General features: G+C 41.4%; 1 protein-coding gene across 2 annotated transcripts; it reads right to left on the bottom strand.

Annotated features, from left to right (window-relative positions):
• Window positions 1–1,038: 1,038 nt before the first annotated feature.
• On the bottom strand, window positions 1,039–14,497 carry LOC139535950 (beta-3 adrenergic receptor-like). 2 transcript variants are annotated; one of them, XM_071335955.1, is made up of 3 exons: window positions 13,964–14,497; window positions 11,887–13,323; window positions 1,039–2,444 (listed from the first exon to the last, which is right to left on the bottom strand). In XM_071335955.1, the coding sequence occupies exon 2, from the start codon at window positions 13,284–13,286 to the stop codon at window positions 11,907–11,909; it is 1,380 nt and encodes a 459-aa protein (XP_071192056.1). In that variant the 5' UTR covers window positions 13,287–13,323; window positions 13,964–14,497; the 3' UTR covers window positions 1,039–2,444; window positions 11,887–11,906. The 2 variants fall into 2 exon arrangements, with proteins under 2 accessions (XP_071192056.1, XP_071192046.1); XM_071335945.1 differs by lacking the exon at window positions 1,039–2,444 and having other exon boundaries at window positions 11,083–13,323; window positions 13,964–14,496.
• Window positions 14,498–14,797: the final 300 nt, after the last annotated feature.

Genomic DNA, 14,797 nt, shown 5'->3' with positions numbered 1-14,797 from the left:
AGTGTAAAAACAAAGGGGTGGGAGGTAGCAGTTTTATGGCTTGAGGGTAGAAGGTGATATCTAGTATTGGGTAACGTAGTGTCTAATGCTGAATTGTCATAGGCTACAGATTTGAGTCACCACTAGAATAGTTATTTTTATGTTATCTCTTTGTTTCATCTAATTCATCAAATTATTAATCTAACAATAAAAATCCTAAGTATTTAGTAAGAAGTGCAAGGTCTATTATAATGTACCTAAAAAGTACATTACCCATCCTGACAATTAGATTGGCAATGGGCAATGTACTTTGTAGGTGCATTATAATTACAAATAAGTACCTCTCAAGATATACTTAATTTTAACTAGGTAAATCATGTGTTACACTTAGTAATTACATTGTACTTATGAAGATATTACATGTACTCTGTGATGTACTATTGTGTTTATTCTCCCACTTGGATATCGCGTCCAGAAGCTTTGAATTGAGGTCCAGGCTGTCAGGATGGGTAATGTACTGTATACTGTAAGTACACGTTAGTTACAAGTAGGTACTCCACAATATACACTTCAGGTTAACTAGCTACATCCTCTGTAACAACTAGTAATTACATTGTACTTAGGAAAACTTTACATGTACTATGCTTTGAAATAGTGTCTTATTCCTCACTTGGAATGACACTCATATTAGATCTGTTTTCATAAGCTCAACCAAATTAACCCATATGGCTTTATTTTGGGGGCAAGTGCTAGCAACAACTTTGACTGGCGATATATTTTCAGCAGTTCACATTCATGGGTAGGCCATAATAGCATAGGCTATAATCTCCCAGACACCCAGCACAACCACAAGGGATCCCAACCTCTGTCACACTTGTTAATGAATCGGATGCAGCTGAGAAAACCCCGAAAAGTAAGTTGGTGATTTTAGTGGGAACCTGTCCATTTGTAACATACATGATAACAATAATTTGTTGTTACACTTCTGTAGTTACAGACAGTAATTTGTAGTGAGGTGCGTACTGGCGGCAGAGAAGTCAGGCGCAGGAGAGCGAAAACTGATTTACAACGGTGTCATTTAATATCCATAAACCACCGTCAACAGAACAATACAATAAATGGGTCAAACAAAACCCGGTAAATACCAGCATACCATGGATAAGCACTACAAGAAACAATTACCGACAAGGACATTAGGGGGAACAGAGGGTTAAATACACAACATGTAATTGATGGAATTGGAACCAGGTGTGACGGAAGACAAGACAAAACCAATGGAAAATGATAAGTGGATCAGCGATGGCTAGAAGGTCGGCGACTTCTCTACCACAGATTTCCACAACGTCTCAGACTCTAGGCTGGAAAAATGCTTACAAGAAAGAAACAGAAGGAGACAGACAGAGTTGTTGATTTCCATTGTTACTTGTAATGTTAAAAAGGGGAGAAAAGGACAATCCCATTTTCTAAATTAGCTATCTAAGCTACTCACTCTATAGGCTACATTTTTGATTCACCACTAGAATAGTTATTTTTATGTTATATCTTTGTTTCATCCAATTCATCAAATTATTAATCTAACAATAAAATTCCTAATTGTTTTGTAAGAAGTACAAGTTCATCTATTGTTTGTAGCACTTTTAACTTGGTAATGAGTACTAGGCCTAAGTAATTATATAGAAATTGTTATATATATATGTTTTACCTTTATTTAAATAGGCAAGTCAGTTAAGAACAAATTCTTATTTTCAATGACGGCCTAGAAACAGTGGGTTAACTGCCTTGTTCAGGGGCAGAACGACACATTTTTTTACCTTGTCAGCTCGGGGATTTGATCCAACGCTCTAACCACTATGTGTAACACCTTTAATTGCATTGCACTGATATTGCTGATATTACATTTACTCTGTGGAAAACAATGGACAATTAACACATTGAAAAATCTATGACACAACACACATAACATCTTATACATTCTAATATCTTCCAAAACAGCAAATGCAATCATTCAACATACTTGTATAACCTTTACCATTGCAATTGACCTTTCATACAATCTAATATTCAAGTTAATTCCAACATACACTGTATCACTGGCTGGTTGGTAATTCATTGACTGCAGTATCATGCCATTGTTCATACTGTCAAACCACCCAGCCTATAACAACAGTTCATCTTTGGAGAGTTAATTTCCCTGTCTGACTCCAGTCGCTTACATTCTGCCTTGACCAGGCAGCAAACATCAGACTGAGTGCCTGTGATAACTTTGGTGTCATTCTGTCAACTGAATCATCTGGGGTTGCACTATCTTGACAAACCATAGACATTTTCTGATTTGATGGATTGACCACAAGATGATGTTCTACGACATGTCCAATGACGTCCTGATGTCCTTTGATGTGAGGACTTGTCTGGCCATCTGTCACTAAGCCATTCCCAGATGATTTGTAGTTTCTCCCGTGGGTATCCTAGAGACACAAATATTATTTGAATACTACATTTATCCTTGTTCAACCCTTCACACTCCCATTCCTAAGTGGACCTTGTAATGCAGCACAATTATCATTCTAAAAGACATATTACATTAATATTGGCATTGCTGTAATAGTGGCATTGATGTATCAACATCCTTGGAAAGACTGCTCTCATGAAACATGTACTGCCAATTAACGTAAACTAACTTTTGTTGCCTATTCTCAAATGATTTATCACAATTTCAAAATTAGACACTTGTCTGTGACAGTGTATAATCATTTAAATGTTTCTCACATACATTAGACATGCTGTCATTATGAAGAGAATAAAATAACTCTGTGTTGTAAGTTGTCTCGATCGATACCTCTTCTGCTATGCCCAAGGCATTCTGCAGCTAACTAGTCTATTGGCCTAATAAAACTTCTAGAAATCAACTAGACAGGGTTTCCTCTGATCTACAGTACGATCCAAACCACAGAGTAGTGAGTGCCCAATTAGTCTTATAGGAGAGGACAACAAAAACAAGATGTACTCACAGCTATAACTAACAAACATTATTCTGTCTGATCCCTGGTGTTAGAAATCGATGCTCAGAATAAATGGAAAGTTGTGTTTTATCTGAGTTTGAATGTATGAAAACTTCTCTCAGATACTCTGATGTATATAGGTATAGATAGAGAGGCTCATATCTGAACACCATGTGATAGAGATAAAATAACAGATAAAAATACACCTTATGGAACAGAGGGGACTGTGAACAAACATACACACAGGCACAGACACATGCACACACACACACACATGACAACATACGCACTATATACACATGTACACCTGGATTTTGTGTTGTAGATATTGTAGTGTGTGCTCTCATGCCACTACTCTACTACTACATATTATGTGGTAGTATAGTAGTGGCCTGAGTGCACACACTTAATGTGTTGTGAAATCTGTTGTGAAATGTATTGTAATGTTTTTTTAATTGTATAACTGCCTTAATTTTGCTGGACCCCAGGAAAAGTAGCTGCAGCCTTAATAAATAATAAATACAAATACACACCTTTAATAACAGATCACACAAAGGATTTCCAAATATCCCCCCTCCCCCCCAACAGGTCTTGACAATTACTTACAGTACTTATCAGCAAAGTAGTGATATTCCCTGCTTCCAAATGAAAGAATAGTTTTATACCCTTACGAAAACACAAAGTTCATTGGCCCTACAGGGTTTTCTTATGTCTGTTAAGCCTGTTATATATACACTGTACATGCCCAGGTGGCACAAGCAGAACTACTGTGGTTTATCAACTGAAACTCACCCACTGTTCAAGTCCACTGACTACACAAACCACCCACATACACATATTGAGGCGTGGGAAGTTGATGTATTTAACATTCTCAGCACTCAACCACTTCCTTTATTAGAATGCTAAGATATGTACCGGTAACAAAGTGGCACTAAAATTATTGACATGCACAACTACAATATTGCTACCAAGGTTATTCTATTAAATGAAAACTGAAACTAAAATAAACACTAAAATTGAATAACTATTTAGTAAACTGAAATTAAAATTAAAATGAAAAACATGTACTGAAAGTACTATATTTGACTGCAAAATGAACTAAAATAAAATAAAAAACATCATAAATTATGTTTAGTTTTATTTTTTTTCTACCTGGCTAAAATCAAATGGGATTTTCAAGCTTTTTTTCTAATGGGGTTTTTGAGTTTGTAAATATGGTGGGTAAATGCTGCAAGTTAGATGCAAATGTTTCAAATAGGCCTAGTTTGTGCATCATCATCACTAGCTATCACTAGCTAATGGAAGAAATCCGAGGGCGAGCACGGAGCTTGACTGGGGCAAGCTAGAGCAGCTTGTGAAGTTGCTGGAGCTGTTTACAATCTACATCGACCAACTTCAAACTGAATCCTCTGGCAGCCAACTTTGATCCAACCAGTGCAGCAGCTTGCTTGATGGACCCAAGCGTGTCTCTGGCACTTCGCTCAACAGAGATGGAGCCACTGACGAGGGAAGCAGAGTACTTCAGCATATCAGAGAGTACAGCCGTGGAGTAGCAGGACGCCCAAAGGTGCCAGCACTTTGATTCCAGCAAGCATCTCGACCACAGTTCTTCAGAAAAATAGCTTTGCTACATCAAAGATCGTGTCTTAGGGGGAGGGTCAACCTGGCAGGGAATTAAATGCCCCGTGTGAGCTGCGGAAATACCTGGAAGAGGTAAAGGGGGCATGTTTACAGAGTCAAGTCTCCAATTTTGTCAGGCAAGGATGGCTGTTTATCCAAAGCTGTGCCCTGTGGTGCTGGATCTGGTTTCTGCCCCTGCATCCCAAGCGTTTGTGGAGAGAATATTCAGCCTGTCATCATGCTTGAGAAACCGAATGACCACCTCTCTGGAACGGAGAGTCTACTTGAAGATAAACCAGAAAATCGTGTTTGGTTAAACACACAAACACGCACACACGCACGCACGCACACACTGATAGAAAAACACCCAATTAAATCATGGCACATTTGACATGTTATGTTTAAAGTGCATTTGGAAAGTATTCAGAGCCCTTGAATTTTACCACATTTTGTTGCGTTACAGCCTTATGCTAAAATTGATTTAAAAAAATATATACATATATACAGTTGAAGTCAGAAGTTTACATACACTTTAGGCAAATACATTTAAACTCAGTTTTTCACAATTCCTGACATTTAATCTGAGTAAAAATTCCCTGTCTTACGTCAGTCAGGATCACCACTTTATTTTAAGAATGTGAAATGTCAGAATAATAGTAGAGAGAATAATTTATTTAAACTTTTATTTCTTCCATCACATTCCCAGTGGGTCAGAAGTTTACATACACTCAATTAGTATTTGGTAGCATTGCCTTTAAATTGTTTAACTTGGGTCAAATGTTTCGGGTAGCCTTCCACAAGCTTCCCACAATAAGTTGGGTGTAACTGTGTCAGGATTGTAGACCTCCTTGCTCGCACACGCTTTTTCAGTTCTGCCCACACATTTTCTATGGGATTGAGGTCAGGGCTTTGTGATGGCCACTCCAATACCTTGACTTTGTTGTCCTTAAACCATTTTGCCACAACTTTGGAAGTATGCTTGGGGTCATTGTCCATTTGGAAGACGCATTTGCGACCAAGCTTTAACTTCCTAACTGATGTCTTGAGATGTTGCTTCAATATATCCATATAATTTTCCTTCCTCAGGATGCCATCTATTTTGTGAAGTGCACCAGGCCCTCCTGCAGCAAAGCCCCCCCTCAACATGATGCTGCCACCCCCGTGCTTCACGGTTGGGATAGTGTTCTTTGGCTTGCAAGCCTCCCCTTTTTTCCTCCAAAGATTACGTTGGTCATTATGGCCAAACAGTTCTATTGTTGTGTCATCAGATCAGAGGACATTTCTCCACAAAGTATGGTCTTTGTCCCCATGTGCAGTTGAAACCGTAGTCTGTCTTTTTTATGACGGTTTTTGGAGTAGTGGCTTCTTCTTTGCTGAGCGGGCTTGTCGATATACAGTGAGGGAAAAAAGTATTTGATCCCCTGCTGATTTTGTTCGTTTGCCCACTGACATTGAAATGACCAGTCTGTAATTTTAATGGTAGGTTTATTTGAACAGTGAGAGACAGAATATCAACAAAAAAATCCAGAAAAACGCATGTCAAAAATTTTATAAATTGATTTGCATTTTAATGAGGGAAATAAGTATTTGACCCCTCTGCAAAACATGACTTAGTACTTGGTGGCAAAACCCTTGTTGGCAATCACAGAGGTCAGATGTTTCTTGTAGTTGGCCACCAGGTTTGCACACATCTCAGGAGGGATTTTGTCCCACTCCTCTTTGCAGATCTTCTTCAAGTCATTAAGGTTTCGAGGCTGACGTTTGGCAACTCGAACCTTCAGCTCCCTCCACAGATTTTCTATGGGATTAAGGTCTGGAGACTGGCTAGGCCACTCCAGGACCTTAATGTGCTTTTTCTTGAGCCACTCCTTTGTTGCCTTGGCCGTGTGTTTTGGGTCATTGTCATGCTGGAATACCCATCCACGACCCATTTTCAATACCCTGGCTGAGGGAAGGAGGTTTTCACCCAAGATTTGACGGTACATGGCCCCGTCCATCGTCCCTTTGATGCGGTGAAGTTGTCCTGTCCCCTTAGCAGAAAAACACCCCCAAAGCATAATGTTTCCACCTCCATGTTTGACGGTGGGGATGGTTTCTTGGGGTCATAGGCAGCATTCCTCCTCCTCCAAACAGGACAAGTTGAGTTGATGCCAAAGAACTCCATTTTGGTCTCGTCTGACCACAACACGTTCACCCAGTTGTCCTCTGAATCATTCAGATGTTCATTGGCAAACTTCAGACGGGCATGTATATGTGCTTTCTTGAGCAGGGGGACCTTGCGGGCGCTGCAGGATTTCAGTCCTTCACGGCGTAGTGTGTTACCAATTGTTTTCTTGGTGACTATGGTCCCAGCTGCCTTGATATCATTGACAAGATCCTCCTGTGTAGTTCTGGGCTGATTCCTCACCATTCTCATGATCATTGCAACTCCACGAGGTGAGATCTTGCATGGAGCCCTAGGCCAAGGGAGATTGACAGTTATTTTGTGTTTCTTCCATTTGCGAATAATCGCACCAACTGTTGTCACCTTCTCACCAAGCTGCTTGGCAATGGTCTTGTAGCCCATTCCAGCCTTGTGTAGATCTACAATCTTGTCCCTGACATCCTTGGAGAGCTCTTTGGTCTTGGCCATGGTGGAGAGTTTGGAATCTGATTGATTGATTGCTTCTGTGGACAGGTGTCTTTTATACAGGTAAGAAACTGAGATTAGGAGCACTCCCTTTAAGAGTGTGCTCCTAATCTCAGCTCGTTACCTGTATGAAAGACACCTGGGAGCCAGAAATCTTTCTGATTGAGAGGGGGTCAAATACTTATTTCCCTCATTAAAATGCAAATCAATTTATAACATTTTTGACATGCGTTTTTCTGGATATTTTTGTTGTTATTCTGTCTCTCACTGTTCAAATAAACCTACTATTAAAATTATAGACTGAACATTTCTTTGTCAGTGGGCAAACGTACAAAATCAGCAGGGGATCAAATACTTTTTTCCCTCACTGTAGGACTCGTTTTACTGTGGATATAGATACTTTTGTACCTGTTTCCTCCAGAATCTTCACAAGGTCCTTTGTTGTTGTTCTGGGATTGGTCTGAACTTTTCGCACCAAAGTACGTTCATCTCTAGGAGACAGAACGCGTCTCCTTCCTGAGCGGGATGATGGCTGCGTGGTCCCATGGTGTTAATACTTTCGTAATTTTTTTTCTGGGGTCTTGGCTGATTTCTTTTGATTTTCCCATGATGTCAAGGAAAGAGGCACTGAGTTTGAAGGTAGGCCTTGAAATACATCCACAGGTACACCTCCAATTGGCTCAAATGATGTCATTTAGCCCATCAGAAGCTTCTAAAGCCATGACCTAATTTTCTGGAATTTTCCAAGCTGTTTAAAGGCACAGTCAACTTAGTGTATGTAAACTTCTGACCCACTGGAATTGTGATATAGTGAATTATAAGTGAAATAATCTGTCTGTAATCAATTGTTGGAAAACTTACTTGTGTCATGCACAAAGTAGATGTCTGAACCGACTTGTCAAAACTCTAGTTTGTTAACAAGACATTTGTGGAGTGGCTGAAAAACAAGTTTTAATGACTCCAACATAAGTGTATGTAAACTTCTGACTTCAACTGTATATATATGTATATTCTCTCATCAATCTACATACAATACCCCCAAAACAGGTTTTTAGAATTTTTGCAAATTGAAAAAACTGAAATATCAAATTTACATACGTATTCAGACCCTTAAAGTAGTACTTCGTTGAAGCACCTTTGGCAGCGATTACAGCCTCGTGTCTTATTGGGTATCACGCTACAGGCGTGGCACATCTGTATTTGGGGAGTTTCTCAGGTTTTCATCAAGGATCTCTCTGTACTTTGCTTCGTTCATCTCTTCCTTGATCCTGACAAGTCTCCCAGTACCTGCCGCTGAAAAATATCCCCACAGCATGATGCTGCAACCACCATGCTCCACCATAGGGATGGTGCCATGTTTACTCCAAATGTGGCGCTTGGTATTCACACCAAAGACTTCAATCTTGGTTTCAACAGACCAGAGAATCTTGTTTCTCAAGGTCTGAGAGCCCTTTAGGTGCCTTTTGTCAAACTCCAAGCAGGCTGTCATGTGTCTTTTACTGAGGAGAGGGTTCCGTCTGGCCACTCTACCATAAAGGCCTGATTGGTGGAGTGCTGCAGAAATGCGTGTTCTTCTGGAAGGTTCTCCCATCTCCACAGAGGAACTCTAGATCTCTGTCAGAGTGACCATCGGGTTCTTGGTCACCTCCCTGACCAAAGCCCTTCTCCCTCGATGGCCCAGTTTGGCCAGCCGGTCAGCTCTAGAAAGAGTCTTGGTGGTTCCCAACTTCTTCCATTTAAGAATGATGGAGACCACTTTCTTGGGGACCTTCAAAGCTGCAGAAATGTTTTGGTGGCCTTCCCCAGATCTGTATATGAAACATGAAGAGTGGTGCCCAATGATGTGCTGTGTTGGATTTGCAACAAACATAACACTTTGTGTTCAGGAGAAAAGGTACATTTCTTTGCCACATTTTTTGCAGTATTACTTTAGTGCCTTATTGCAAACAAGATGTTTTGGAATATTTGTATTCTGTACAGTCTTCTTTCTTTTCACTCTGTAATTTATGTTAGTATTGTGGAGTAACTACAATTGTTGTTGATCCATCCGCAGTTATCTCCAGTGTTGGGGAGTAACTTTTACATGTATTCCATTGCATGTAAGGGATTACAAAAAACGTTAACTGTAATTCGTTACATTACTAGCAGAAATATTGTAATCAGATTACAGATATTTTGAAAAACTAGATTACTTCGAGGATTACTTTTAAATTCAGAAAGGATGTTTGCGCAAAAATATCTTTGACACTTCTGTTTTCTCAATGACATTCAAATCAGCATTGACAAAAGGCGCAAGTTTGTGTTTGTTCCACCTGAGCGAGTTTGACCACAAGTCAGAGACCCCTATGATGACACAACAAATGTGTTTGATGGATCGCGGGGAAAGAGGAAGGAACAGACTTTTGTACACTATAGTCCAAGGTATAGTATGTCTTCCAATGGTGCGACTGCTGTCCGACTGCTGTCGGCATTCAAAGATTATCCAATTTGAATAAACGTTTGGAGGTAATGATGACAGCAGTGGTGTAGTCTACTGCGATACGGATATCACTTATTATTGATATCTACATAGCGCATTGACATGAATCACACTATTGCTCTCTCATTTAGCTATTTGCAGCTTATTGATTGGGGTTGTTGTGGATAGCTGTTCGCAAATCTAAATGTGTATTTGAACCCAATAATGGTTTAATTGAAAAAGTTTAAGCTGCCTATCAATCGTTGTTTTTGAAACCAATGGACAGCCAGTAAAAAATATGCCCTTGCAAGAGCTGCATAGTGCGGATTCAAGCCAATGGAATAAAAGTGGGGCTTTCCTTCTTAATGTGTTTGAGCCAATCAGTTGTGTTGTGACAAGGTAGGGGTGGTATACAGAAGATAACCCTATTTGGTAAAAGACCAAGTCCATATTATGGCAAGAACAGCTCAAAAGTGCAAAGAGAATACGACAATCCATCATTACGTTAAGACATGAAGGTCAGTCAATGCGGAAAGTTTCAAGAACTTTGAAAGTTTCTTCAAGTGCAGTCGCAAAAACCATCAAGCACTGTGATGAAACTGTATCTCATGAGGACTGCCACAGGAAAGGAAGACCCAGAGTTGCCTCTGCTGCAGAGGATAAGTTCATTAGAGTTACCAGCCTCAGAAATTGCAGCCCAAATAAATGCTTCACAGAGTTCAAGTAACAGACACATCTCAACATCAACTGTTCAGAGGAGACTGAGTGAATCAGGCCTTCATGGTCGAATTGCTGCAAAGAAACCAATACTAAAGGTCACCAATAATAAGAAGAGACTTGCTTGGGCCAAAAAAACATGAGCAATAGACATTAGTCATTTGGTCTGATGAGTCCAAATTTGAGATTTTTGGTTCCATTTTTGGTGTCTTTGTGAGACGCGGAGTAGGTAAACGGATGATCTCTGCATGTTTTGTTCCCACCGTGAAGCATGGAGGAGGTGTGATGGTGCTTTGCTGGTGACACTGTCAGGGATTTAATTAGAATTCAGGGCACACTTAACCAACATGGTTACCACAGCATTCTGCAGCGATACGCCATCCCATCTGGTTTGCACTTGTGGGACTGTCATTTGTTTTTCAACAGGACAATGACCCAACACACCTCCAGGCTGTGTAAGTGCTATTTGAAGGAGAGTGATGGAGTGCTGCATCAGATGACCTGGCCTCCACAATCACCTGACCTCAACCCAATTGAGATGGTTTGGGATGAGTTGGACCACAGAGTGAAGCAAAAGCAGCCAAAAAGTGCTTAGCATATGTGGGAACTCCTTCATAACTGTTGGTAAAGCATTCCAATATTCTGCCTTACAAAGCAAAAAGGCAGTAATTGCTCATAGCTTGGAACTGAGAAAAATTGCTTTTATTTTCCTTTGTTTCACAGTTACTTTATGCAGTTACTGCTAACATGACCCCCATTTTCTCCAAAACACAATACAATAGAGGCAGGATACTTGTCCACATGATTACGCATGTATTTAATGTAGCAAAGAACATATTAACTAATTTGACCAAATGGGCAGTTACCTCCTTTTTGCTTGGTAGGGCAGTATTGATGTCTTCACTATTATTCTACAATGTAGAAAATAGTAAAAAAATAAAGAAAAACCCTTGAATGAGTAGGTGTGTCCAAACCTTTGACTGGTACTGTATATATATATATATATATATATAATGTACCACTTGGCAGTTGTTATGTACATATTGTTGTTTTATTCCTTTTGCTTATTGTCTGAATAACTGTAAGATGTAAATATTGTGTCGTTCCTGGAAGCTGTTGCCGTAGTGATAACCAAAAGATACCTGTGTATATATATATTTGCATTTGTTCCTTATTCCTCATCTCTAAATGTGTGAATTGTACACTCTTAAAAAAAAGGTCCTATATGGAACCTAAAAGGGTTCTTTGGCCTTCCCCATAGGAGAACCCTTTTGTGTTCCATGTAGGACCCTTTCCACAGAGGGTTCTACATGCAACCCAAAAGGGTTCTATATTGAACCAAAAAGCGTTCTCCCTGGAACAAAAAAGAGTTATCCTATGGGACAGCCGAAGAAACCTTTTTGAACCCTTGTGTATCATGTAAATTTGATGAAGCCAACAATGCAATCAACCAAATAGAGCTAGTGCATTCATTCTGTATATACCATATAGGTGTGACTTTCTCTCAGACTGTCGCTGTGTCAGTGACATCCATTCCGTCTGGACTGTGTTGAATGGGTGTTAGCGGCAGAGGCAGTCCCTCCTGCCCCAGTCCATGCTCCTGATCCTGGCTCTGCCCCTGCCTCTGTCTCAGGCCCTGGCAGCTGTGTGTCCCTGCATGGGCTCTACTCTCCTCCAGCATGGCACTAGTCCACAGCCCCTTGAAGACTCTGTTGAGCCCCACCTTAGAGAGCCACGGGCAACATAGAAGGTTCCGGAAGGCTGAGCGAAACTCTGGGCTGTGGCAGTAGATGATGGGGTTGAGGCCTGAGTTCAGGTAGCCCAGCCAGTTGAGCAGAATAAAAACTTCCCTGGAGGGGATATCTGGGTCAAACACCTTGATGATGTTGGACACAAAAAAGGGCAACCAGCACAGAGTAAAGGTCCCCATGATGATCCCCAGGGTCTTGATGGCTTTGTGTTCATTTAGGACAGTTACCCGAGTGTGCCTGCGGCCCTGGCTTCTCCGCTGTATGGAGTCGAAAATGAAGCTGCTCCCAGCCCTGCCGGTGTTCCCAGTCCTGTTCATGCTCCCAGCTCTGCCAGTGATGCTCCCAGCCCTGCCAGTGATACTACCAGTGGGACTCACATCCCTGCCAGCGATGCTCCCATCCCTGCCATTGGGACTCCCAGGGCTGACTAGGTGCCACTCTGATGGGGGGATGTCACACCAACTGAGGAAACGCAGCTTGTTTTCATTCATCAGCCTGACCTGCCGTGTGGCGATGAGGAAGACTCTGCTGTAGATGAAGATCATGATCAGCAGGGGGACGTAGAAGGACACAACAGAGGACACGATGGCGTAGGGCATGTTGGTGATGAAGTCACAGCAGTGTGGCTCCTCGTAGCACTGCGTGCTCCCGGTGTCATTATGAGCACGCCACGACTGGCTCATGATTGGGACGATAGAGACGAGGGCTGCCACACCCCACACCACACACACCATGAGCCACGCCTGACGTTTCCCCAGCAGAGACTGGTACCTGAGAGGCCGTGTGATGGCGATATAGCGGTCCACAGCGATGGTGCACAGCGTCTCAATGCTGGCTGTCACACAGAGGACATCCATGGATATCCAGAGCTCACAGGCTGTGCCGCTAAGGAGCCAGTCCCCCGTCACCACTAGGGAGGCCCCCAGCGGCTGCACCAGGCAGCCCATGATAAGGTCAGCACAGGCCAGGGAGGTGACAAAGATGTTGGTGGTGGTCTGGAGTTGGAGGGTGCGGGCGATGGTGAGGATGACCAGTAGGTTGCCAGCAACCGTCATGAAGATAATGACCACCAGAACAGGCATCACAAATAGTTCAGCCGGAGGGTGGTACGATCCAGAACTGTGGTTGTTCATACTCTACACAGTCAGTCAGACGACCACTCAGAAACCCCTGAAGGACACGAGAGGGACTCATTTAATCACATGTTAAGTGATTGCTCAGTTTCTAGTTAGCAAGTCAAACAGGTGAAATAAAATCATGCAGTCTGTTACTCAATAGCTTCTCTCTTACTCTCCTAATCCACTTTCAGTACTTTCAGAGTATTACATTATATGTTTATATGCTTATATGCTTGCATCACAGCACTTTGACTGGGTGGAATCCAGATTTGATGGCTTGATCATCAAGACGAAGGAAAATAGGGAGAAGTTTGTCAAACTGCAGCAGCTCACAGCAGACAAGTTAGATCTGCCGCAAAATGTCTTCTCCACTGTTAGACCTTGTTCAGCTTTTTTCTTGACAAGGAGAACAGAGAGCAACAATAGCAAGACAAAAAGCAAGGTTTGGATCATCCAAAAGCGTCCTAAATAAATAATGCTTATAAGTAAACTTTTAATACATCAAAAAATGTTTTTTCATTTGAATTTATTAAACTAAAGCATTTTAATATGTACACTGTATATCTGTTTTCTACTGACTCTATTATAGATGATTAATTATGATGAATTAACTATTATAAAATAAACTAATGAGCCAATAATAACAACAACTCTATCAGTAGAGAAAAGTGAATACGTCACAACAGCCATACCTGAGTGAAGGCGCTCCCAGAGAGTTTGTTTGTTGGTTTGATGTCACCTTGGTGGAGGACATTATAATAAAAAACAGTCCCACTTCAAAACATTCAACAAGTTATGATCTCTGGTACGGAAGTTGCTCATGCAGAGCAGCCTTCTAGCTCATCTCTCTCCATGCACGTACTGCATGCAGTGTGACCTAAATGTATCTTGCAAAGCCAACTCTGTGGTTTTGTCTATTGCAAAAGGGCTTCTCTTATTTTTGCTTTCTGTATGACAGAAGAAACAACATCTAAGTCTTCACCAGTTTTCCCATGGTATAAGCTATGCTATAGGTTGACAGTCTTCAGAAACTTCAGATAGCATACTGATGAATCTTCCCATTTTCTTCTGCCTTGGCTTTTGGAGACTTTGACTTCTGTTCCATGGATCTTTTATATGCCTGACTTTTGTTACTGATCTCCAGTCCACCAGTGTGCGGTTCAGGTTCAGGCTGTGGATAAACTTTCCTCACAGACCATATCAAATCAAATGTATTTATAAAGCCATTTTAACATCAGCAGATGTCACAAAGTGCTTATACAGAAACCCAGCCTAAAACCCCAAATGTAAAAACTCCCTAGAAAGGCAGGAACCTAGGAAGAAACATAGAGAGGAACCAGGCTCTGAGGGGTGGCCAGTGCTCTTCTGGCTGTGCCAGGGTGGATAAGAGTACATGGCCATTAAGACCAGATCATAGCCTCCAGCAGGGGGAGAAGTCAGGGTGTGAAGGTTCACACAGGGAGGAGGACCAGAACCCAGGCACACCATTTTTACTGACCTTTCAACCCTTATCTTAAGAGTTCAGA

Source organism: Salvelinus alpinus, chromosome 1 (genome assembly GCF_045679555.1).
Source record: "Salvelinus alpinus chromosome 1, SLU_Salpinus.1, whole genome shotgun sequence".
In the NCBI taxonomy this organism is placed as follows: domain Eukaryota; kingdom Metazoa; phylum Chordata; class Actinopteri; order Salmoniformes; family Salmonidae; genus Salvelinus; species Salvelinus alpinus.
Note: the sequence above shows the minus strand (reverse complement) of the source record. Positions and strands in the feature narration are given on the sequence as shown.

Excerpts from the sequence above, each read along its gene's own strand:
- LOC139535950 (XM_071335955.1), bottom strand. The coding sequence starts at position 13,286 with ATGAACAACCACAGTTCTGGATCGTACCACCCTCCGGCTGAACTATTT.